This window comes from Engystomops pustulosus, chromosome 5 (assembly GCF_040894005.1).
Source record: "Engystomops pustulosus chromosome 5, aEngPut4.maternal, whole genome shotgun sequence".
NCBI lineage: Eukaryota > Metazoa > Chordata > Amphibia > Anura > Leptodactylidae > Engystomops > Engystomops pustulosus.
The window spans coordinates 129,418,022-129,443,568 of record NC_092415.1 but is presented as its reverse complement, the minus strand read 5'-3'; the positions used below and the strand labels follow the sequence as shown (position 1 = coordinate 129,443,568).

General features: G+C 39.5%; 1 protein-coding gene across 12 annotated transcripts in view; it reads left to right on the top strand.

Moving 5' to 3' along the window:
- The window catches only part of CTNND2 (catenin delta 2), a 526,223-nt gene that overhangs the window by 483,756 nt on the left and 16,920 nt on the right, over positions 1-25,547 (top strand). For all 12 annotated transcript variants that reach the window (XM_072153023.1, XM_072153024.1, XM_072153031.1 and 9 more), the window contains 2 exons: positions 68-194; positions 17,519-17,641. In XM_072153023.1, the coding sequence (XP_072009124.1) occupies positions 68-194; positions 17,519-17,641 (250 nt within the window). The remainder of the gene's footprint in view (positions 1-67; positions 195-17,518; positions 17,642-25,547) is intronic.

The window sequence follows — 25,547 nt, the reverse complement described above, 5'->3', positions numbered from 1 at the left end:
ATTGTATTATAATTACTAAGTTAGTTAGAAACATTGATTTGTGAAATTTATTTATCGTTGTTCATAGGATGGTTGGTCTCAGTACCACTTTGTAGCATCATCATCGACAATTGAAAGAGACAGGCAACGACCTTATTCCTCATCAAGGACTCCCTCCATATCTCCAGTTCGCATGTCTCCTAATAACAGATCAGGTAAGTCTTTTATCTTCAGGAAAACTACATACAAATAAGATTTAAACAAGGTTCAACAATGTGAATTTACAGGTCATCAATAGAGATGAGCGAGCACTAGAATGCTTGAGTGCTCGTATTCTGTGGTTTCAGTATACCTTCAATTTGGAATAAATTCCCAACAGTGTCACTAGCAAAGCACCTACACACCATCACACCTCCTCCTCCATTCTTTACGGTGGGATTTCCACTGGTCTAATGTCCATTCTGTGTGTTCTTTAGCTCAAACAAGTCTCTTATGCTTGTTGCCTGTCTTTAGCAGTGATTTCCTAGCAGCTATTTTACCATGAAGGCTGCTGCACACAGTCTCTAAATTCCCTAAATTGACGTACTATTACTGCATGGAGGTGCGTTCCAACACCCGTGATCGGAGATTTAGCTGGAATTGAACACAACCCCCCGGGTCCGCTCCGATCACAGCCACGGGACTGCCAGTGCCCGGGGCTGCGCGATCTCCTTCCGGGGAGCAGCATGCTCAGTGTGTCACATAATACAGTGTGACTGCAAGATTCAAAAAACTGAAAATCACCAAAATACCCCACATATTTGGTATCGCCGCGTCCGTAACAATCTGTACAATAAGACAGAAACATTAATGGACCCATACGATGAACGCTGTAAAAACAAAACGCGAAAAACTCACCAAAAATGTAAATTTTCATAAAATCCCTTCACAAAAATGTTCCAAAAAGTGATCAAAAAAAGTTATGTGCACCAAAATGGTACCACTGAAAAGGACAACTCAACACGTAAAAAATAAGCCTTAAATCAGCTCTGTCAACCAAAAAATATTAAAGTTATATCTCCAAAAAGATGGTGATGCAAAAACAAATGAGATTTTCTTTATATTAGTTTTTTTCCTGTAAAATTGTAAAATATATAAAAAAAAACTATATAAATGAGGTATTACCATAATCATATTGATCTATAGAATAAAAATATTATAGTATTTTTGGTGTACGGTGTACGACCCCCAAAATATACAAAAAAAAAGAAACCCAAAATTGACATTCAAGAGTTAATAAAATCTCAAAAAGCTACAGACCCTCTAAAATGAAGTATTTGTAAATTGCATCTTATGCCGCAAAAAATAAGCCCTTATATGTCCAAATTGCCAAAAAAATAAAGATTGTATAGCCATTATAAAGTGACAATGCATAATCTGCTCTGAACAGCGCAGCTCCCCCCTCAAGGCCCTGGCATGTGCCCATACAGCAGGTTACCACCACATATGGGGTATTATTACACACGGGAGAGATTGGGTATCAAATTTTGTGGAGCGTTTTGGTATTTTATCCACTGAGAATTTGTACATTTTATGAAAAACACATTCATTTAGCCAAAAAAAATGTTATTTCAAAATTGCATCCGATTTTGTTTTATCCCCTGTAAACCATATAAGTTGTTTTACATACGTTGAGAGGTGTAGTTTCTATAATGGAGTAATTTATGGGGTTTTACTTTTATTTAGGCCTCTCAAAGTGACTTCAAACCTGAGCAGGTCTCTCAATAGCAGGATTTTTGTTTTTTTTATGAAAATGTGAAAAATTGCACCTGAAGTTCAAAGCCCCTTAACATCTTACAAAAATGATAATATGTATAAAAAACCACGGAGGCATAAAGTAGACAGACATTCGGTGAATGTTAGTTATTATGGTTTTTGGTGTTATGACTCATGTGTGGAAAAAGTGGAACATTTTGAATTTCGAAAATTGAGAATTTTTCCAAATTTTCACCAAATATCTGATTTTCTCATAAATAAATGCAAAACATACCACCAAAATTTTTTAACTAACATGAAGTACAATGTGTCACGAGAAAACAATTCCAAAATCACTTGGATATGTTAAAGCGTTCCAAAGTTATAACCACTTATAGTGACACAGGGCAGATTTGAAAAAATGGGCCGTGTCAGGAAGGTGAAAAGTGGCTTCGGCGTTAAGACTGCAGTCATTGTCATTGAGCATTGTGACGAAGTTTCTTGCATCATTCATACTGCCTCGCCATATAATGAAGAGGTTGTCTATGTACACAATGTTGTTCATCCAATAGGTGGAGTCGTATATAAAGGTGGACTCAAAACGCCCCATAAAGGCATAACTGGGTGAGGCCCATGCCCCCATGGCCGTCTCACAGACCTGATGATAAATTTTGCCTTGATTTAATATTGAAACTTAACATTTTTGAATTTCAAGACTTTTATTCAGGAAATCAAATTGTGCTTTTAGAAATTCTGTGTGTTTGGAAAAGAACCAATTAATAGCCTCTAACCCTAGATCATGCGAGATGTTAGAATAAAGGGATGAAATATCAAGGGTTAAGAACCAAATATTATCCTCCCACTTTAAGTTTTCTAAAACTGGTGGAGTCATGTAAATATGATGGAAGTTCGACCACTACAGGTTGCAAGAATAGGTCAACAAAATGTGAAAGATTGCATGTCATGGATCTTATTCCTGAAATTATTGGGTGTCCGGGGGGGGGGGGGGGAGACTTTTGATCCTTATGGATCTTCGGAAGATGATAAAAGATGATTGACTGTCAAAAAGCCCCGTTCTTTCTTGTTGATTATTTTTGCTTCAAAGGCTTCTTTAATCATGGAATGATCAAAGAAGCCTTTGAAGCCAAATTTTTTCAAATTTTTCGGACTGACTGACTTAAAGTAATGATGACCACTTGTTTTTTTCTAGCCGTAATACAAATTCTATTCAGTAGGACTATCAGCTGTGTATCCATTTGACTTCTGCAAAACAGAACTGATGGTCCCAACCCCATTTATAAGACAAGAAATCCCACTAATTAAACCTGACAGGGCACACCTGTGATATGTAAACCTTTTCTGGTGACTACCTCTTGAAGCTCATTAAAGGGGTATTCCGGGAATATGAACGTCTGACACAAAAACCCATGATGATATAAATAAATGAATACAACAATACTCAATGTCATTAGGCACAAAACGGAGCTTAAATAATTAGATTTTATGATTTACAAAAATTATGGCCTCTCTAAAGTAGGGAGTAATCACTAAGATGGCCGCCACTGGAAACTACAAGTTCCATGATCCTTTAGTTCTCAGTAACTTGTCCTCTGTCTTATGCTCTGCTCGCGGTGATGATGTAACAGACTGTGCTGCTCTGTTACCATAGTAATCATGTGTAACTGCCATCACCACAACACTGACCATACTGGATGCACTGCAACCAAACAACAACAGCCAAACGTAGTGGTGATCACATGACCCTGCCCAGACAGGTACAGGAAATGTTATGTGGACATGTGACCAGCAGCCATCTTCTGTCCTGCAACGGACCGCGCGGAGGAAATTAACGGACTGATTAAAGGGCCAGTAGCATTTTAATTCTTCATTACAATCTATGTCATCAGCATTTTCTGCTAAGGGGAGCAAAATTTTAAATAACAACTAATTACACATTAGCTTATATTTTGAGTGCCCACTTGTATATGAATTATTCGGATTTCTGGAATACCCCTTTAAGTGAATGCCAAGAGTGTGCAAAGCATTAATCAAAGCAAAAGGTGGCTACTTTGAAGAACATAGAATATGTTAAGTATATAATTCCACATGTGTTAATTTATAGTTTTTTTTAGAGTCATGTGTGCATGTGTATACTTATATATATACACACACACACACACATATTATACATATATATACAGGTGGTCCCCTACTTAAGAACACTCGACTTACATATGACCCCTAGTTACAAACTGACCTCTGGATATTGGTAATTTACTGTACTTTAGCCCTAGGCTACAATAAAACAGCTATAACAGTTATCAAATGTGTCTGTAATGAAGCTTTAGTGTTCATATTGATTCTTATGACAACACAACATTTTTAAAATCCAATTGTCACAGAGACCAGAAAAGTTCTGGCTGGGATTACAATGATAAAATATACAGTTCCGACTTACATACAAACTCAACTTAAGAACAAGCCTACAGACCCTATCTTGTATGTAACCCGGGGATTGCCTGTACACACACATATTATACATATATATATATATATATATATATATATATATATATATATATATATATATATATATATATATATATATACACACACACACACACACACACACTCACTCACCGGCCACTTTATTAGGTACACCTGTCCAACTGCTCGTTAACACTTAATTTCTAATCAGCCAATCACATGGCGGCAACTCAGTGCATTTAGGCATGTAGACATGGTCAAGACCATCTCCTGCAGTTCAAACCGAGCATCAGTATGGGGGAGAAAGGTGATTTGAGTGCCTTTGAACGTATTTCAGAAACTGCTGATCTACTGGAATTTTCACCCACAACCATCTCTAGGGTTTACAGAGAATGGTCCGAAAAAGAAAAAACATCCAGTGAGCGGCAGTTCTGTGGGCGGAAATGCCTTGTTGATGCCAGAGGTCAGAGCAGAATGGGCAGACTGGTTCGAGCTGATAGAAAGGCAACAGTGACTCAAATCGCCACCCGTTTCAACCAAGGTAGGCAGAAGAGCATCTCTGAACGCACAGTGCGTCAAACTTTGAGGCAGATGGGCTACAGCAGCAGAAGACCACACCGGATGCCATTCCTTTAAGCTAACAACAGGAAACTGAGGCTACAATTTGCACAAGCTCATCGAAATTGGACAGTAGAAGATTGGAAAAACGTTAGCTGGTCTAATGAGTCTCAATTTCTGCTGCGACATTCGGATGGTAGGGTCAGAATTTGGCGTCAACAACATGAAAGCATGGATCCATCCTGCCTTGTATCAACGGTTCAGGCTGGTGGTGTCATGGTTTGGGGAATATTTTCTTGGCACACTTTGGGCCCCTTTGTACCAATTGAGCATCGTTGCAACGCCACAGCCTACCTGAGTATTGTTGCTGACCATGTCCATCCCTTTATGACCACAATGTACCCAACATCTGATGGCTACTTTCAGCAGGATAATGCGCCATGTCATAAAGCTGGAATCATCTCAGACTGGTTTCTTGAACATGACAATGAGTTCACTGTACTCAAATGGCCTCAACAGTCACCAGATCTCAATCCAATAGAGCAGTGATTTTCAACCAGTGTGCCGCGACACATGGTCGGGTGTGCCGCAGGAAAGTTCTCCAAACTATGGTGCCCCCTGTGTTTTGTTTCCCGGCAATGCGCAGTCACGGCTTCTTACAATGTAGGAGACGTGTACAATAACACATGCACAAGCTTTGACCCTCGCGCGACAAAATGATGTCACCGAGGCCGGCGCATCATCCTGAGAGCGGAGAGACTCTCGCATTTGCCCACCGCCAAGGTAATGCCCACCAATAATGCTGACTATATGAGCTTTTGCCTGAGTATATGAACTGTTGGCAGAATACTCAGCATATGAGCTGGTACTTTTAGTATTCCAGCAGTATACTGCATGTAACAATGAGAAATACTATAGTCATGAGGCTGGAGTACTACAAGTACCAGCTCATATGATGAGCATACGAGCTGGCACTTGTACTCTGGCCTCATGGCCTTAGTACTTCTCATTGTACCCCTTTATATTGCAGTATATGAGCCACATAATAATCAGCACCATATACTAAAAACAGGGAGAAACTGAGAACTGTTGGGGAAGAGCTTTGTGTGCGTCTTTCCACCATTCCTGCCAGGATATCCCTTTTGTGTTTATCGAAACAGGCCCAGGTTTCACACTGAGTGAGTAAAATAAATTTAGAATCTATATTATTAACTATATGTATAATATGACTGTTTTAGTGTCATTTTGGTCTATTTTGGTTGGTGATTTTCTATGTATAAAAAGTGTGCCGCGGCTCAAAAAAAGTTGAAAATCACTGCAATAGAGCATCTTTGGGATGTGGTGGAACAGGAGATTTGTATCATGGATGTGCAGCCGACAAATCTGTGGCAACTGTGTGATGCCATCATGACAATATGGACCAAAATCTCTGAGAAATGCTTCCAGCACCTTGTTGAATCTACGAAGAAGTGAGGCAGTTCTGAAGGCAAAAGGGGGTCCAACCCGTTACAATCATGGTATACCTAATAAAGTGGCCGGTGAGTGTACACACACATACATATATACACACACATACATACACATATATATACACACACATATACTAGCTGTAGCTCCCAGTGTTGCCTAGGATAGTAAGAAACTGCTCTAAGGTATAACAAAATAGAAAAAAAACATATTTTACAGGTGGTCCTCTACTTAAGGACACCCGACCTACAGACAACTCATAGTTACACAGACCCCTCTGACCCATGGTGAAGCTATCTGGATGTTACTATAGTCCCAGGCTGCAATGATCAGCTGTAAGGTGTCTGTAATGAAGCTTTATTGATAATCCTTGGTCCCATTACAGCAAAAAATGTTTAAACTCCAATTGTCACTGGAGCCAAATATTTAAATTCAACTTAAGAACAAACCTCTGGACCCTATCTTGTACGTAACCCAGGGACTGCCTGTATTTGTCACTGACTGTCAATCCCTGTGCACAGCCTATCAGTCAGTCCCTGTCACAGCCGGTCTGTCAGTCAGTCCCTGTCTCAGCCGGTCTGTCAGTCAGTCCCTGTCTCAGCCGCTCTGTCAGTCAGTCCCTGTCACAGCCGCTCTGTCTCTCTGACTCTATCCATCTTACCTCACACATAAGCATCTTATACACATCACAGCTAAGAGCTCATTTTAATGACCTGTGGCAGAGCAGCAACCAATCACAGCTCCATTTCCAACCACCACAGCAGCAGCAGCAGACAATGGCTCTTATATAGTGTGGTTTATAAGTGGATTTTTAAACGTGTTGGGTGGACATTTTGGCTCAACACCTAGTCTATGATGTTCCCGGAGTCAGAGAGAGCTGCTGTGCAAAATTTGGTGACGGTAAATGAAACTGTGTAGATTCCTGTAGTGGACATACATACACACACACACACACACACACACACACACTGAGCTTTATACACTCACCGGCCACTTTATTAGGTACACCATGCTAGTAACGGGTTGGACCCCCTTTTGCCTTCAGAACTGCCTCAATTCTTCGTGGCATAGATTCAACAAGGTGCTGGAAGCATTCCTCAGAGATTTTGGTCCATATTGACATGATGGCGTCACACAGTTGCCGCAGATTTGTCAGCTGCACATACATGATGCGAATCTCCCGTTCCACCACATCCCAAAGATGCTCTTTTGGATTGAGATCTGGTGACTGTTGAGGCCATTTGAGTACAGTGAACTCATTGTCATGTTCAAGAAACCAGTCTGAGATGATTCCAGCTTTATGACATGGCGCATTATCCTGCTGAAAGTAGCCATCAGATGTTGGGTACATTGTGGTCATAAAGGGATGGACATGGTCAGCAACAATACTCAGGTAGGCTGTGGCGTTGCAACAATGCTCAATTGGTACCAAGGGGCCCAAAGAGTGCCAAGAAAATATTCCCCAAACCATGACACCACCAGCCTGAACCGTTGATACAAGGCAGGATGGATCCATGCTTTCATGTTGTTGACGCCAAATTCTGACCCTACCATCCGAATGTCGCAGCAGAAATCGAGACTCATCAGACCAGGCAACGTTTTTCCAATCTTCTACTGTCCAATTTCGATGAGCTTGTGAAAATTGTAGCCTCAGTTTCCTGTTCTTAGCTGAAAGGAGTGGCACCCGGTGTGGTCTTCTGCTGCTGTAGCCCATCTGCCTCAAAGGTCGACATACTGTGCGTTCAGAGATGCTCTTCTGCCTACCTTGGTTGTAACGGGTGGCGATTTGAGTCACTGTTGCCTTTCTATCAGCTCGAACCAGTCTGCCCATTCTCCTCTGACCTCAACAAGGCATTTCCGCCCACAGAACTGCCGCTCACTGGATGTTTCTTCTTTTTTGGACCATTCTCTGTAAACCCTAGGGATGGCTGTGCGTGAAAATTCCAGTAGATCAGCAGTTTCTGAAATATTCAGACCGGCCCTTCTGGCACCAACAACCACGCCACATTCAAAGGCACTCAAATCACCTTTCTTCCCCATACTGATGCTCGGTTTGAACTGCAGGAGATTGTCTTGACCAAGTCTACATGCCTAAATGCACTGAGTTGCCGCCATGTGATTGGCTGATTAGAAAATAAGTGTTAACGAGCAGTTGTACAGGTGTACCTAATAAAGTGGCCGGTGAGTGTATATTAGATATATATTGTTTTTACTACTCTTCCAAAGTTGTGTCATCTGTTGGGAGCTCACAGAAATACTTTAAACCTGAAAGGGTTAAATGAGACCCTTAATTTTAATGCTCCTGGTTGTTACCAGTATTCTTCTTGCATAATTCACTTAATTCTGCAATGCAATTTTTCATCTCAAAGAAATATCATGCTACACTTGTTTCCCTTTCCTTTACCGATTTTTGATCCTTTTGATCATCACCAAAGAAAAAGAAAGGCAGATAAAGAGAGGTACTGAATAAGTTGTAAATGTGTAATCTAGGACATCTCAACGTAACCTGCACGGAGGGTGCCGATCATCGCGTCGATGCACTATAGGGTTAGACAGATAGGATCACGATAGTTGTGATCTCGGCTGTTGTGGCGGTATTCCGCGGTGAACGCACGGGCTCAGCTTCTGAGCCCAGACAATCGCCATTATGTAATTCTACGTCAAGGTCCGGTAACTACCCACAACCTATGACGCAGAATTACGTCAGGGTGCGGGAAGGGGTAAAATATGAAATGTTTACTTTTCTTACAGAGCCACTGGAGATCAGATTGATTTTGAAGACCATTTAACCCCTTAACAACTTGTCAATTTTGCACCTTCCTGACAGTGCCCATTTTTTAAAATCTGACATGTGTCACTTAATGTGTTAATAACTTATTTGCTTTTTAATTTAGGATTTTTAATTTATATTTTTAATATTTTCTACTTTTTGGAAAGTTAATCATTTTACCAAGATAACTCAATAGCTAACAATTACCACATGTCTGCTTTGACTTGGCATCATTTGTTAACCTCTTAATGACCCGGCCCTTTTTAGTTTTTTCACTTCCATTTTTCACTCACCACCTTCAAAAATCTATAACCTTTTTATTTTTCCACATAAAGAGCTCTGTGACTGCTTATTTTCTGTGTAACAAATTGCACTTCATAGTGACGTTATTTAATATTTGTGTACTGGGAAGCAGGAAAACAATTCCAAATGCAGTAAAAATAGTGAAAAAACGCATTTGCAACATTTTCTTGTGGGCTTGGATTTTACAGCTTTCTCTGTGCACCACAAATGACATGTCTACTTTATTCTTTGGGTTGGTACAATTAATTTGTATAGGTTTTATAATGTTTTCATACATTTACATAAATTAAAACATCCTGTACAACATTTTTTTTTGCATTTTGCCATCTTCATTCTTTGGTATATGGAGCTTTGGGAGGTGTCGTTTTTTGCGGCTTTTGATGACATTTACAATGTTATAATTTTTAGGACTGCACAACTTTTTGATTGATTTTTTTAGGTTTTTCAAAATGGCAAAAAGTGCCAATTTTCAAGTTTAGGCGTTATTTTCTGTTGCAGGGTTAAGCACAGTGAAAAATGCCCAATGTGTCTTGAATTTTTTTTTTTTTAAAAACCTTTTTTTTACTTTTACTATTTTTCAGATTCCCTAGGGTACTTTAACCCTAGGTTGTCTGATTGATCCTATCATATACTGCCATACTAAAGTATGGCAGTATATGGGGATTTTTCACCTCATTCATTCCAATGTGCAATTAGCACATTGTAATGAATGGCTAAAACGAGACAGCCTCGGGTCTTCATAAGACCCAAGGTTTTCATGGATACGAATCGCCGCTCCGCGGCAAGATGGCGGCACCCATGCTCCACCATATTTTTGAAGCTGGCGGTGATCAGTGGGAAACCACCCGCGATCGGTGCTAGCACGGTACCAGTGCGGCGCGCGTCATGAAGGGGTTAAACATCCTTTCCTTTTTTTAGGATGCTAGGAGGCTTATAACCTTACAAGCAATTTTTCAAACAAAATATATTTAAATCACAATTTTACAATTTGTTTACAAAACAACCTCAAAATTTGCACCTTCACAAGGGGTAAAAAAGAAAAATGCATCTCACAATGTTTGGTGCAATTCCTCCTGAGAATGCCAACACTCAATTTATGGCTGTACACCTCTATATGGCCACATGGTGGCACTTGGAAGGGAGAGAGCGCAGTTTTTGGAGGTCCAATATGGCTGTAATCCTTTACATATGTTACAATGCATTTGGAGAACCCTAGTGGTACCAAAACTGAGGAGAACCCCTACACATGACCCAAAACAACCCATTTTTTTAGAGCACACTCCTTGGAGAATTTATCAAGGTGTAATAGGTGTATTTGCCCCTATAGCTGTGTGATAAAATTAGGTCACAAAAAGGTGTACATTTTTCCAAAAAGTCACTCACGTCTCTAATTTTTGTAAGCCACAATGGACAAAAGTTGAAACTACCCCAAAAAATGTGTAAAAAGATTTCTCCTGAGTCTGTATATAGGAGAGAAAAAAGAAAGGCTGAGCTCCCTAGTTCACAGGTTTTTTTTTTATCTGACCAGTGTTTCTTCCTGTAATAACTTTTCAACACTAACTTATCTAAGGGATTGTGCTATTGTTTTGTCGTGACACATTGTAGTTTATATTAGTAGTATGGGAAAAATTCAACAATTTAGGACTTTTTTTGTGAAAAATTGATCTGTATTGCATTTGATCTTTCTATTTTCATATTTTTTTCATTTGGTTATTTTTTCTGGATATTAGATGGTTTATAGTTTTAGTAGCAAGAGATATATGCAAGAGCAAGTATATGTTGAGGCTTTAGGTTATAGTAATTAAGCATTTTCTATAAAATGATGAAAGCAATGGAAGGTAGCTCATCAATTTCCAACATCCGGAGGAACCTGAAATAAGAAGGGGGAAACATTTTCATGGGCAATACTGCTAGGAAATGGTTTAAACCTTTGGCTACTGACATATAAATATGTATATTGAGAGGAAAGAGAAGAAAGCCAGTACAGAACGTGATTGTATTATTGTGTTGAGGTATCTACGGCACACTGGGGGCGGACTGGGGAAAAAGAGTGACCCTATATTGTAGGTGGGGTCAGCCCAGGTGGGCGTGGTTGACACATGACTGGGGTCAATAATCAATTGGTCGTAGATTAGAAAAATACCAGTAAGTGAAGTACCTTTTAGTTATGGTTAACACTGGATGACAACACAATACAACATAAAATAGCATAGCTGTTCATTAACCCCTTATCACCGACACTAGTTTTCAGCTCAATGACCAGACTTGATTTTTCAAATCTGACAAGTCTCACGATAATTGGTTATAACTTCGGAACGCTTTAACATATCCCGGTGATTTTGAGAATGTTTTTTTGTGATACATTGTACTTCATGTTGGTTATAAAATTTAAGTGCTAAGTTTTGCATTTCGTTCTGAAAAAAAGTGAAAATTTGGCAAATGTTTGTAAAAATTATTCATTTTCCAAGTTTGAAATGTTCTGGTTTCCAGACAAGATGTAAAACTACCCAAAAAGTTTGATAATTAACATTTACAGAATATCTGCTTTATGTTGGGATGATAATTTATGCTTCCAGTCATTTTTCTAGGATGTTATGAGGCGCAGAACTTTAGGTGCGATTTTTCTTATTTTCATGAAAATAGCCAAAACTCACATTTTGAGGGACAACTCAGCTTTCAAGTGACTTTGAGAGGCCTAAATAATAGTAAAACCCCATAAATTACCTCACTATAGAAACTTCACCCCTCAACGTATGTAAAACAACTTCTATTAAGTCTATTAACCCTTTAAGTGTTTCACATGGGTTAAAAAATATGGACCTGTGATTTAGAAACTATTGAATTTTTTTGGAAAATACATTCATTTAGGCCAAAACTGAAATTTTCAGAATAAATTAAATGATGAAACGCACTGCAACGCTTGATGCCCAATTCCTCCCGAGTGTACTGATACCCCATATGTGGTGGTGACTGCTGTACGGGCGCACGGCCAAGTATAGAATGAATGGAGGCGCCATTCACTGCAGATTTGTATTGTCACATTGTACGACCTTTAAATTTTTATTTTTTTTGGTAATACAAACATATGAGGGCTTATTTTTTATGGGATGAGATACAATGTATAGATAATTTATTTTGGGAGTCTAAAGCTTATTCTTGAGATTTTATTAACTATTTCAAGGGGGACACAAACAAAATCATCAATTTTCATTTTGGATTGTTAGCATTTTTTTTTCCCCCCGCTCACCGTAACGTAAAAATAATATTTATCTTTATTCTCTGGTTCACTACGATTGCGGTGATACCTCATTTATATAGTTTTTCTTATTTTTGCTTAATTTTCCTGAGCAAAACCAATATTGGAGAAAATCGCATTGTTTTTACTATTGACAAATTTTCAGGGCCATAACTTCTGTATTTTTCTGTTGTCAGATCTGGTTGAGGGCTTATTTTTTGCGAAAACAGTTGTTCTTTTCAGTCGTATCATATTAGGGAACGTAACTTTTTTTGATCACTTTTTATAACATTTTTTGTGATGGTGTTTGATGAAAAATTGTATATTATGGGAAGTTTTCCGAGTTTTTTTTTTTACGTAGTTCACCGAGCGGGTTCAATATTGATTTAGATTTAATGTACAGATTAATACGGACGCGGTGATACCAAATATGTATGTTTTTGTGTTTTATTTACTGTATATGCATTTTATGTGTTACTGGGGAGATTATGGGACTTTTATTTTATTTATTTAATTATATTATAAAAAGTTTAAATTTTTTTTTTTTAACTTTTTTACATTTTCTACTTCTTGGCTTGAATAAGCGATCATCTGATCGCTTATTCAAGCCTTTACACTGCAATACACTTGTATTGCAGTGTATAGTGTAAGTAACAGGAAGGCAGGACCCGGCGAGAAGAGGAGCCGACAGCCTCGGGTCACTCATCGGGACCCGGGGCAGCGGCAGGAGGGATCGGATCCCCCGGTAAGCACACCGGGGGGGGGGGGGGTCCGATCCACGGGGGACACACTTGCACGCCGCGGTCATGCTTGACCGCGGCGTGTAAGGGGTTAAACACCCGGGATCTGAGTTTTTCCGTTCCCGGGTGTTAGTGCCGGGTCTGGGCTGTGATATCACAGCCCGACACCGGCACTATACTGACCCGGTGCCGTAGAAAGGCTTCGCGTCAGAAGAAGTACCCTTAATGACCGCCGTAGAATCCCGATAGGGCGGTCATTAAGGGGTTAAAGGGACTTTGTGGCATAAATTTTGGACTAACGGAAAAACGGGCCAAATTGTGAATTCAGTCATATTGTTAAAATTAGTCTATGCAAATAATGAATTTGGGACAAGCAGGGTCTATTTTAAAAGCGACTTTGAACTCTCCTATGTTCATTTGGCACAGTGGAAAGTCACAAAACAGCATTTGCACCACAACTGCGCCAAAACAATGCCAAACATAGACAGAAAACCCAAGGATAAATTATAGAAATCTAAAGCATATCCAAATAAAATCCCCATACAAATGAACAATATACAATGCGCCATCAATTTTATCCATAAAGTGCCCCACTTTAAAATATCTATTATTTTATATAACAAGCTTGCTCCGATTACATTATACTATACAATCTGCTAATTACTTATAGAATATTCAGCACTCATCTGAATTCATTGTATACATACATGAGAGGTGTACATAATATAATTCATAGGAAGCTTTGGTATGTAATAATGTTGGCCACCACTAATAAATTTTGCCAGGCCAAGTACAAAACTCTAATTTGGTCCCCCATATGGTACTTATCACATTTTCCTGTAGTCTGCAGGAGCACCAGATGAAGTGGTCCACTAGTAGCAGAACTCATGACTTCCTGTGGTCAGGGGGCAGTGCAGTCAATACTGGATACTTAATGGAAGTTCTTGGCACATTCCTCCAACCACTGATATGGGAGGTTATAATGAAAAGGGTTAAATACATTAACCGGCTGAGCCCTCTTCATACTCTAACACCCGCAGTCAGTGCTTGCAATTGGGCGGCGCCATCTTACCTACGATCGTCGCTCTCCCGAACATCATCAGGGGGCGGCGATCTGTTGCCATGGTAGCCTCGGGTCTTCGTTTGACCCGAGGCTTAATGGCTTCTGCATATTCATTACAATGAGCCAGTGGCTCATTGTAATGTATAGTGTGCAGTGCAGAAATGCCATATACTGTGATACAGTTGTATTGCAGTATATGGCTGGAACGATCATTTAATGTACCCTAGATGGTCTAAGAAATAGTGAAAAAAAACAGGTTAAAAAATGTGAAAAATTTATAAAATATTAAAATATTAATCACCCCCCTTTCCCTAGCACTGATATAAAATATTATAAACAGTAAAAATCACAGACACATTAGGTATCGCCGCGTCCCAAAATACCTGATCAAAAATATAAAACCGGTTATAACCGGCGGTGACCTCCGAGACGGGAAATGGCACATAAAATGTCAGAATTGCGACTTTTACACCTTTTTTAATGACATAAATGTAAAAAAAAATTAGCAAAGTCCTCAAAATGGTATCAATAAAAACGTCGGCTCATTTAGCAAAAAATGACACCTCCCCCAGCTCTGTGCACCAAAGTTTACCCTTGTACGACCCAGCATAAGATGAGAATATGTCATCACTATGTTGTCCATGACAACTATGTTGTCCAAGTCTTTGCTGCATATTGCAGCAAAGGCTTACCGGTAACACCACGTCGATTGCCGCCGGCTTCAAAAAGATTGCCGCCATCTTGCTGCGGTTCGTCGCTCCCTGATGATGTCATGGGGAGCGGCGATCCATTGCCACGACAGCTTCGGGTCTTATGAAAACCCAAGGCTGTCTCGTTTTAACCCATTCATTACAATGTGCTAATTGTACATAGGAATGAATAAGCAGGAAAATCCCCATATACTGCCATAATTTAGTATGGCAGTATATGATAGGATCGATCAGACAACCTAGGGTTAAAGTACCCCAGGGAGTCTGAAAAATAGTAAAAGTAAAAATAAAAAAAGTTAAAAAAAAAATTATAATAAAAAAACTAAAAATTCAAATCACCCCCTTTCCCTAGAACTGATATAAATAAACAGTAAAAATCAAACACCTTAGGTATCGCTGCGTCTAAAAATGTCCGAACTATCAAAATATAATAACGCTTTTTCACTGCATTTAACCATGTAATGGAAAATAGCGTCCAAAGTTGAAAATGGCACTTTTTGAAAAATATAAAAAAATTTATAAAAAGTGATCAAAAGGCCGTACAGTCCTAAAAATTATAACAATGAAAACGCCATCTAAAGTCGCAAAAAATGACACCACCAACAGCTTCATACACCAAAGTATGAAAAAGTTATTGGCGCCAGAAGATGACAAAATCCAAATAAAAAAAAAATTTGTACATGAGGTTTTAATTTTTTGTAAATGTATGAAAACATTATAAAACCTATACAAATTTGGTATCCCCGTAATCGTTCTGACCCAAAGAAAAAAAACATGTCATTTGCGGTGCAGTGTGAAAGCTGTAAAATCCAAGCCCACAAGAAAACATCGCAAATGTGGTTTTTTATCATTTCCACTGTATTTGGAATTTTTTTCCCCGCTTCCCAGTACACGGCATGGAATATTAAATACAGCCACTATGAAGTGCAATTTGTTACGCAGAAAATAAGCCATCACAGAGCTCTTTATGTTATAAAGTTATAGATTTTTGAAGGTGGTGAGTGAAAAATGGAAGTGAAAAAATGAAAAAAGGCCAAGTCGTTAAGGGGTTAATAAAAATGTATTCCTGGCCATGAAAGTGTGAAAAAGTTTTCGCTACAGAAATTGCAAATCATTTTTTTTGTACAAAAGATTTATATTTTTTTTAAAAAACCTATTAAACCTAATTAGAGAGATAGATATATATATATATATATATATATATATATATATATTATCCCTGTGATCCTATCAACCCAATGAATGAAGAGGAGGTGACATTTGGAGCACAGAATGAAAGCTGTAAAACGGAACAAGAAAACGCAGCAAACATGTTTTTTTGTCAATTTCACCACACTTGGAATTTTTTCAACTTTCCAGTACATTGCATGGAATATTTAATGGATCCACTAAAACATACAATTTGCCCCACAGATAACAAGCCCTTTCATAAGTCTGTAAATGTAAAAATAAAAAAGTTAATTGCTTCTGCAATGAGGGGAGTAAACAACTGAAAAAAGGCAGGACCCCCTCAAACTGTGCAGCCCCCCATCCAAAGCAGTGCACATTAACCCCCTCTGTCTAACTCCCTTAGAAAGAGGACAGGCAGTATACACAGTATATACATATACACAGACATACAGCATATACACATTATATACATTTACACAGACATACAGCATGTATACTATACGCCTGCATACTAAAAATGCAAGTACCTTACATGTATCTTTAGGTGTTTGTGTATATATACATATATGTATATGCTGTATGTGTATATAATGTATACTGTATATAATGTGTATACATTATATACATATACACAGACATACAGTATATTCATATATACACACACATACAGCATATACAACACCTAAAGATACATGTAAGGTACTTGCATTTTTAGTATGCAGACGGCCACAGACAAGATGACCAGCAGGGCATGGGCGGGAGGCAGGCAAGATGGATGAGATGGACGGATGTAACACATGTGAGAGGGCCGGGCGGGCAGGACAAATGTGAGAGATGGGGGCGGGACACAGGAGGGCAGGCCCCAGGCGAAATGGATGTGAGGGTGGAACACAGACGAGACGGGTAGGCAGGCTACAAGCGAGACAGAGTGTGGGCGAGCGGGGCCTCTATTATTGCTGGGTGCCACTGTGAGCAGGAAGGGAACGACAATAATAAACTTTGGTTTCACTGGAGCCCTGTCTGTGAGCCAGATACGGCCATCAAAAGAGCCACACCTGGCTCGCGAGCTATGGGTTCCTGACCCCTGGTCTAAATCAACACAATATTTACAAACTTAGTCCATTCTAAAGTTTACTTCCATTTTAGTCTAAAATAGTCTACAGGCCAGTTACAAGGTTTTCTACATATCCAAACGAATGGAACTTTATTAATTTTATAGTGCAATTGAATTGTTGTATGAAAAACATATAGTAGAGTATTAATTAAATTATAAATATGTGTGTATTTTTTCCTTTGTTGAAGCAAGTGCCCCTGCATCTCCTCGGGAAGTAATCAGCCTGAAGGAAAAAAAAGTGGACTATGAATCAGCTGGATCTAATGCTACTTATAAAGGAGAACACACTTCTAGGAAAGACACCACAACAGGTATAAAATGCAAAAGATTTATAGAACAGCATGTCGCCTTATCATACAGTAACTGTTATGAGAGTCATCTTTTTCTTTTTTCAAAAGAAAATATTTGTAAAAAGATTCCATTACTTACATATGTTCATATGATGCGCTTCTAAAACATGGTTCAAACAGTTAGACAACACAGTACAAAGAAAATAGTAGACAACAAAGTACAAAAGGATTTGGTTCAGATCAAAGGCATGTCAGGAGCAATGCTAACAATAAAGAATACATGAAACCTGTTAACTCAAACTGCTGCCATGTAATACACCTGTCAGTAGAACAAAACGATCTGAAGCAGCACTCCGGTAGTAGTGAAAAATAAAGTAATTTATTCCACCATCAATGCGACGTTTCGCCTTATCAATAAAGGCATTATCAAGCAATGATATTGGTAAGGCGAAACGTTGCATTGATGGTGGAATAAATCACTTTATTTTTCACTACTACCAGAGTGCTGCTTCAGATCGTTTTGTTCTACTGGATGTAGTGGGTCACGTCAGACCCGCTTTGAAGACCTGCACCCGACCTCTGCATGGTGCCGTTCCAACCCCATTTCCTTTGTTAATACACCTGTCAGATATCTGGTAAACGGTACATAAAAGTCTCACAATATGTTATCTGTGAATCAAGTACTCAACATGGATTGCACTGCAGACTCCTACTAGTTACAACTATGCCATTTGTTGATGCTTATAGAATAGTAGTAGCAGTATTGGTAGAGGTGGATGCAAATAATTAAAAGGGTTGGCCACTTTATATATTATAGATGTATATTGACAAATTACCTAATATCCTGTCCCCCACACTTAAAGTTCTGCACTTCTTTCTTGATATTAAACACCTACAAACAAAACACTTAGCCAATTTGGAAAACAATATACAGGCGGTCCCCTACTTAAGAACACCTGACTTACATACGACCCCTAGTTACAAACGGACCTCTGAATTTTGGTAATTTAGTCCTAGGCTACAATAAACAGCTTTAACACTTATCAATGGTGCCTGTAATTAAGATTTATTGTTTATCCTGGTTCTTATGGCAACCCAACATTTTTAAAATCCAATTGTCACAGAGACTTAAAAAATTTTGACTGGGGTTACAATGATAAAGTATACGGTTCCGACTTACATACAACTTAAGAACAAACCTACAGACCCTATCTTGTATGTAACCCGGGGACTTCCTGTACTTCCTGTACTACTTTTATTGCATACTCAATTAAGACAAAGTATCACGATACATAAACAAATCAACAGGAGAAAACACATAAGTCAATGGGGCTATCACATAGGGGTACATTACCATATGGGTCACATATGTATATGAATTCAGTGCATGATGCAATACATAAGCCACATGCCCAATAATCGGTTATTGTGCAAATGATGCAATAAAGTGCTGGCCGTACAACCTGATGTACGCTACTTCCCTATAGGCATGTAAAGTGCTCAATGCATGTGCAAATTATAGAATGTAGACATACCCTTGGCCATAGTGTACCTCCCGTCTGCCAAAGTAAAAAAATGTTAAAGGGATTTCCCTGAGCCAGCAGGGAAATTGACAAAATAAAAAAAAACCTTCTCACTTGGAAACGGACCTTAGTTCTGGTTCAATCTTACAGGCCATAAACAGTGCAGTGGAAAGGTGTCCTTGTATCAGTAGTATAACCTGTCCACTGTACTATGTTTGGCCCATGGTTTTGGACAAGGACATAGATTCCATGGACAGAACACATTCATGTACAGCCGGCAAAATAGCACAGCTTGGTCTGTGAATTAGACGTGCTTGGTCTGTGAATTATGAACTGACCAAAGTGCAAATTACCAGACTGCATATCAAATATCACTATGATGCTTACAGAGTCCTTTCTTTCACACAATACAGCATTCCATTAGCAGTATTCACAACCTGTCCAAAACTGCATGTTTTAGCCCTAGCACTGGGAGAATACTAACTTTTTTCATTTTACTGCCTCGTACCAGTACCTAGCAATTACTTTTCCCAGACATCTTTAGCACAAGCACCTACACAAGGGCACTGACAGGGTGCATTATCTGCCTCTCCAGGGGCAGGAAACAACAAGTAGCCAATAAAAGGCGGTCATTCCCCCTCGAACTCCAGCTGCTTCCTGTCCCTTAGGAAATGTATGGAATCTACTCTTATAGAGCCATGTGTAGTAGTGCCAATCGCATAAGCCTACCTTGTGGATGCTGGTGAGTTCTGCTTTACATGCTGAGCCCCGAAATTCTGTGGAACCAGTGATGCTCCTGCCCAGGTATGTCCCTTTTTCTCCAACAGCATCCTTCTTAAAGGGGTCCTTTTGTTGGAAGGGTCATTTCTTAGAGGTTTTCTTCTTGGAGGTGTCACTCTTGGAGAGGTCCTTCTGTAAGCATTATTCTCTTTATAAACACTCTCTTTATAAATATGTGCAAGAATATTAATGCTTTTTGATCTCTCCTCAAAAGCCTGCTCAAACCAAAAACCCCTTTTAAAAATGCGGAATGTGTAAGAAATCACTGTCCACATCTAACAGGAAGCCACTCTGCTCAAAATGCATCCAACCCCTTCATCTTCTTTCTTTCCTAACCGATCTAACATTAGTTGGGAACGCCCCCTCCCCCCATCAAAATCCTTTCCCTCTCCTTCTCTTTTCCCTCAAGTTTTCTAATGTTTAATACAGTTGTTATGTCCAGTTTCACTGTATTGAAGAATATTATTATGTAATTTAAATATGGTAAATCTTGATTGGATTCCCATGCCGGTGTGCATTGAAGCCCTATGCTTGTGTTTTCTACTGTAATGATAGGGGCAGATGAGTCACCTTAATTCTTAAAAAATCTGAATTTGAAAAATATGATTAAGGATGAAGCCTCAGCAGCTATAAAGAAAAGCTTTGAAGAAGTAGCATCTATATCACATTGAGTCATAGGGAAAGATTTATCATTCAGATTTATTTATGTAAAAACTAGTAAACAAAAAAGTTTGAGGGTTTTCAAAATTATGCAGGCAGGGGTAGTAATTGCGCTTGCCTACTCCTCAGGCCGCTGTGCCCATCTACACCCCCGTGTGGGTGGGAAGGGGGGTGTAGAGGGTGTAGTTGCAACTGTAATTACAAATTATTTCCCTGTGCAAGAATTCTTTCAATGCTTCTATGTCAGAAAATTGGCATTGAAGCAGTGATAGAGTCCAATGTCTTTCTGGTTGGATCAACTAGAAGAACATTTATCCAATGGTACGCCCAGAGAAGAAATGCTTGTTTTATTGACAATCTCCAAGAAATCTGCCAATTTGTTTGCAGTCTCTTCGGCAGATGTCATAAAACGGTTAGCGAGGTCTACCCAGATAATGACATGGTCTGGTGACATAGGGTCCAAAAACAAGTTATTATTCATCGCCTGTGAAGGAGAACAATTGTTTGGATCAGAATTAAATTATGTTGTAGAAAAAGCTGCAGAAAGAAGTTTCCCAAGAAACCAAGTATTGTAACCAAAGAAGCTCCTTTTGCAATCAAAATAAACCCATAGCAACCAGAACTAAAAAGAACAGTCCTTCAAGAAAAGCAAAAGGAAAAAAAATATTTAACAGAGCCGGAGTTAGCAAACAACGACTCCAAGATTTCTGAGAATCCTGGACCTGTTCTAAGATAGAGTTCAAAAAACTTACCTCAACTGCAGCCACAACAGCAAAAAAAATTCTGGAAAAAGAAATACAGAAAGAGCAAGTATTACCCTTACAAAAAAAAAAGGAGGGGTATAATGGCAGGACACTAGCAAGGACAGGGGGCCCTGACACTGAGACCCCCAATCTGTCCCTACCTACTAATTGGGTCCCCCCTAAATGGAGGCCAATAACTGGGCAACGTTCCCTCCCTGGGTAAGGTTTGAACACGTAACAATACAGACAAACAAACACAATAAGGCGAGGTAAACAATCCGCGTCGGCAACAGTGGGAATATCAATAACCAAATCACAATCCAAATAGACTAGTCAATAAACAGGCAAGAATTCAGAAACCAGAAGTCAGAAATACAAGAGCGCTAGAGAACACAGCAAGATAGCAGTTTGACCAGCAAGGAGTCAAAGCTAAACTGGACACTTATAGGGAACTCAGTCCTGCCACAGGTGGAATGAGCAATCAATTACAGATCCACAGTGTTAACTCTTGCAAGACATGCAAGACAGACTCAGTGAGGGGACTGGCAGACATCAGGTCAGACAGCCATAGAACCTAGTTCAGACTGCAGGATGATGAAAAACTCAGTGTCTTCTAATCTTATCAGCACTGTTAGAGGAGACAGCAGGCGCAGACGTGACATAGGGGTTAATTTTCCAGTTTTCCTATGAAGAAAGCTGAAAGGTACCTTCAGGCCAATTATAAAGGAAATCAACAGCGTCAAGGATTTTAAATATAGTACACTTAAGTGTTGGTATGTGCCCCATCTGGCGGGATCGGTTCTTCTACTCTCCTCTAACTTTTTATGGCCTTGTTTTTACAATTGAGTCTTATTTGAGGAAAATTTGTAAAGCCTTGTTTTGGTAAAAACAAGGGCATACAAAGATAAAAGATAAACAGATCCTGCCAAAGGGGGCACACACTAGCATGTAAGTGTGCTTGGGTTACAATCCTTGATCCTGCTGGTTGATGTCCTTTAAAGAAACTAAACATGAACAGTACACAAATAACATCTTACATTGACGATTTTCTGATCATTGATGGATGAGCTGGATCATCAACAAAGAAACGTCAAACTTGATACCCTGTCAAAGAATATAATTTTTAGGAATCCTTCTAGACACCAGCCAACAGATGTCATGCCCACCAGTGGAGAAATTGAAATCCATACCTCAAAGAATATAGCCTTTGAAGAATGCAAAAGTCAGTTTCATCAGACAGATAATGAAGACTAATAATCTTGTGACCTCAACATTACTTGCAGTACAGTGGGCTCAAACTCACACAAAGCTATTGCAATATTACCTTCTGAAGGTATTTGGAAAATGTCAAATCTCATGGGAAAATAAAGTTCCTATTTTGTAAAAGGTAAAGAAAAGCTTAACTGGTAGTGGTTCCTGCAAAAGAACTTGAAAGACGTAGCGTGGAGACTGACTCCCCAGTCAGTGATCACCAAAGATACCAGCAGCAAAGGTTGGGTTTCTCACTTTAAATCCCAGATGTCTCAGGTCTCCTGGGACACGCACACAGCAGAACTGTTGGCAGTTAAGGAGCCCTAATACCTTTTTTCCCTCAAATCATAGTGAAAATCCTATCAGCCTATTTAAACAAGCAGGGGACACCGGGAGTGAACTGAACAGAATATCAGAACAAATGTTTCATTTCAGCAGTACATTTGAAAGGAAGAATAGAGACTAGACCCAAAAATCTTTACATTTCTGGTGAAGAAATGGGGATTGTTCATAATGGATATGTTTGCCACAAGACAGAACAAACAAGTACCAGTAATTTGTTCCCTATACTATACAGATCTTCAGGGTGGATGCTCGAAGCCAGACCTGTCCTCAAGGTCACCTTTATGCATTTTTTTTTTATCTGGTAACGTTTCATCATATGTACTTCATACACTTGTATTTTTACATAATATTCTTTCTTATGATCATTGCCCCTCATTCTCACACATACAATTCCATCCAGTCATCCGCTACTCACCTCCCCTGCAATTTTCCCGGTCATATGCTCATCCAGTTCCACAGTAACTTCGGGGAAACTTCGGGAAATAACTTGTCGATGCATTTGCCCCACTGTTTCTCAAACTTCTTCAAAGAGCCTCACTTGTGATACACTTTAATTTCCATGCGTATAGTTACGTTTATGATTTTCTTCACCTCTTTCATGTCGGCTTGTCATCAAGCCAGTGTCTTGCAATAGACTTTCGAACCCACTCCATCCTTGCATCCCCTCCAGCATGTAAACTTCTCCCAAGTTAGGATTGTCCCATACGGGAGTAAACTTGGTCCATTCACCAACCAGCAGGAGTTTCCTGTATATACCCCCCCCCCCAATAAAATGCAAACCCACCCTTGAACACCACATTGCAACTCCATCCAACTCCCAACCTCCAAAGTTTTGACACTGTTCAGCTAGATAATCTGCCTATACATTAGGCAAGAAGAGTCCCCCTTTGTCTTCTGGCATTTGCCAATCTAATTCTTAGGACCCCCCTCTTCCAAACAAGCTCTCTAAACAAGTTATGAAATCTGCAGAACCAATATTTTGGGATCCACACTGGTGCGTTATTCAACACATATAACAGTTTCGGCATGAGGACAAGTTTAATCACATTGTTATGACCCACACTAATATCCTGGATCACATTTCCCCTAGCAGAGGCACTAAATTCACACTCCCTGTCCTATTAATACGTAAGCCTAGGTACTTAAATTATTCGACAATCGGTATATCTTCTTCCTGTACATAAGGAAGACCTGCAGGATTCAACAGCAGCATAGCCGATTTGGACCAGCTAATGTGCAGCCCAGAATACCTTCCAAATCGCGAGATAATATCCATTACCATCGGAAATGAGTTCTGCACCCCAGAGAGAAACAACAGAACATTGTCTGTGTTTAATGTTCTTTTCTTCTCCTCCCGTATACTTAAATCCTGTAACATGCAGATTCTGACTAATCATGCACGGTAATGGCTTGATGGCTAGTGCAAACATACTGGTGACAGCGGTCATCCTTGCTATGTCCCTCACTGCACCAAAAATTTATCAGACACTGCCCTACCTTGCCTTGGCTACAGGTGCTTTGTACAATGGTTGCACCCATTAAATAACACCTAAGATTAATTGCAGTTGATTTGAAGGGAATAAAGCTTGACTGGTCTCTATGCACCACTGAGCTCACAACTGAACCAAACCTAGTCATCCTTTCCCCTGTTTGGATATCACTACCACCAACGCCGCATAACAAGAAGCCGGCAGACTCCCTGTTTCAAAAGACATTTATAATGTTTTTCACCACTGTGGCAGTAAATCCTCACCCAGTTCCTTGTACACTTCACTGGGTAACCTGTTTAGCCCCGGTGCAATGTCATTTGTCATCCCAGCTACCGCTTGTTCCAACTCCTCCAGAGTTATAGCCAGTTTTTTTTCTGGTTTTAATTTAGGCATGTCAAAAGTTTCTAACTGCTCTGAGAAGTAGTCTACCCTAGTTGAATAAAGTTTCCCATAATAATCCCGAAGCACTCCCAATATCCTTTCAATATCCACATGAATCCTACCTTCTCCAGCTTTCATCCCATAAATATAAGACTGTTCCTGCTGGTTGCTCTCCCTCAGTACAAAACTGCTCCTTAAAAACATCCTTTTGTTATCTGCTAGTGGGACATAAATAGCTTTTTTGCCTCTTTCCAAATCCGTTCAGTATCTTGTGAACCATGCAATAGGTGGTTTTCCTCTGTTTCCACTACTCTAGTCTGGAGTTCCCTCCCAAGTTGTCTGGATTTATTCTTTACCCTTTTTATTTCCTCTTTGTACTTTCCCCTTAAAATCGCCTTTGCCCCATCCCAGAGATCATCCCTAGGCATACTATCTACATTGTAAGCAAAATATTTTGTCACATACTCCTTCACTTTAACCCTATCAACGAGCTGGAGCCAAAAAGAAGTCATACGCCATTTACCCCTGTATCTCAAATCCGTCTCTCCACACCTCAGTTTCAATAGCACGGATGAGTGGTCTGATATCATTCCTGGTCGATAAGATGCATCCAAAATCATAGGGGTTACATCCCCAGATCCTAAGATCATATCTATGCATGACAGGGATCAATAGATTACCGATGGACATTAACATTTAGTTCCCTCCACTGATCATGCAGCCCCAGTTCTCTATACCACCGCCCAAATGGCAT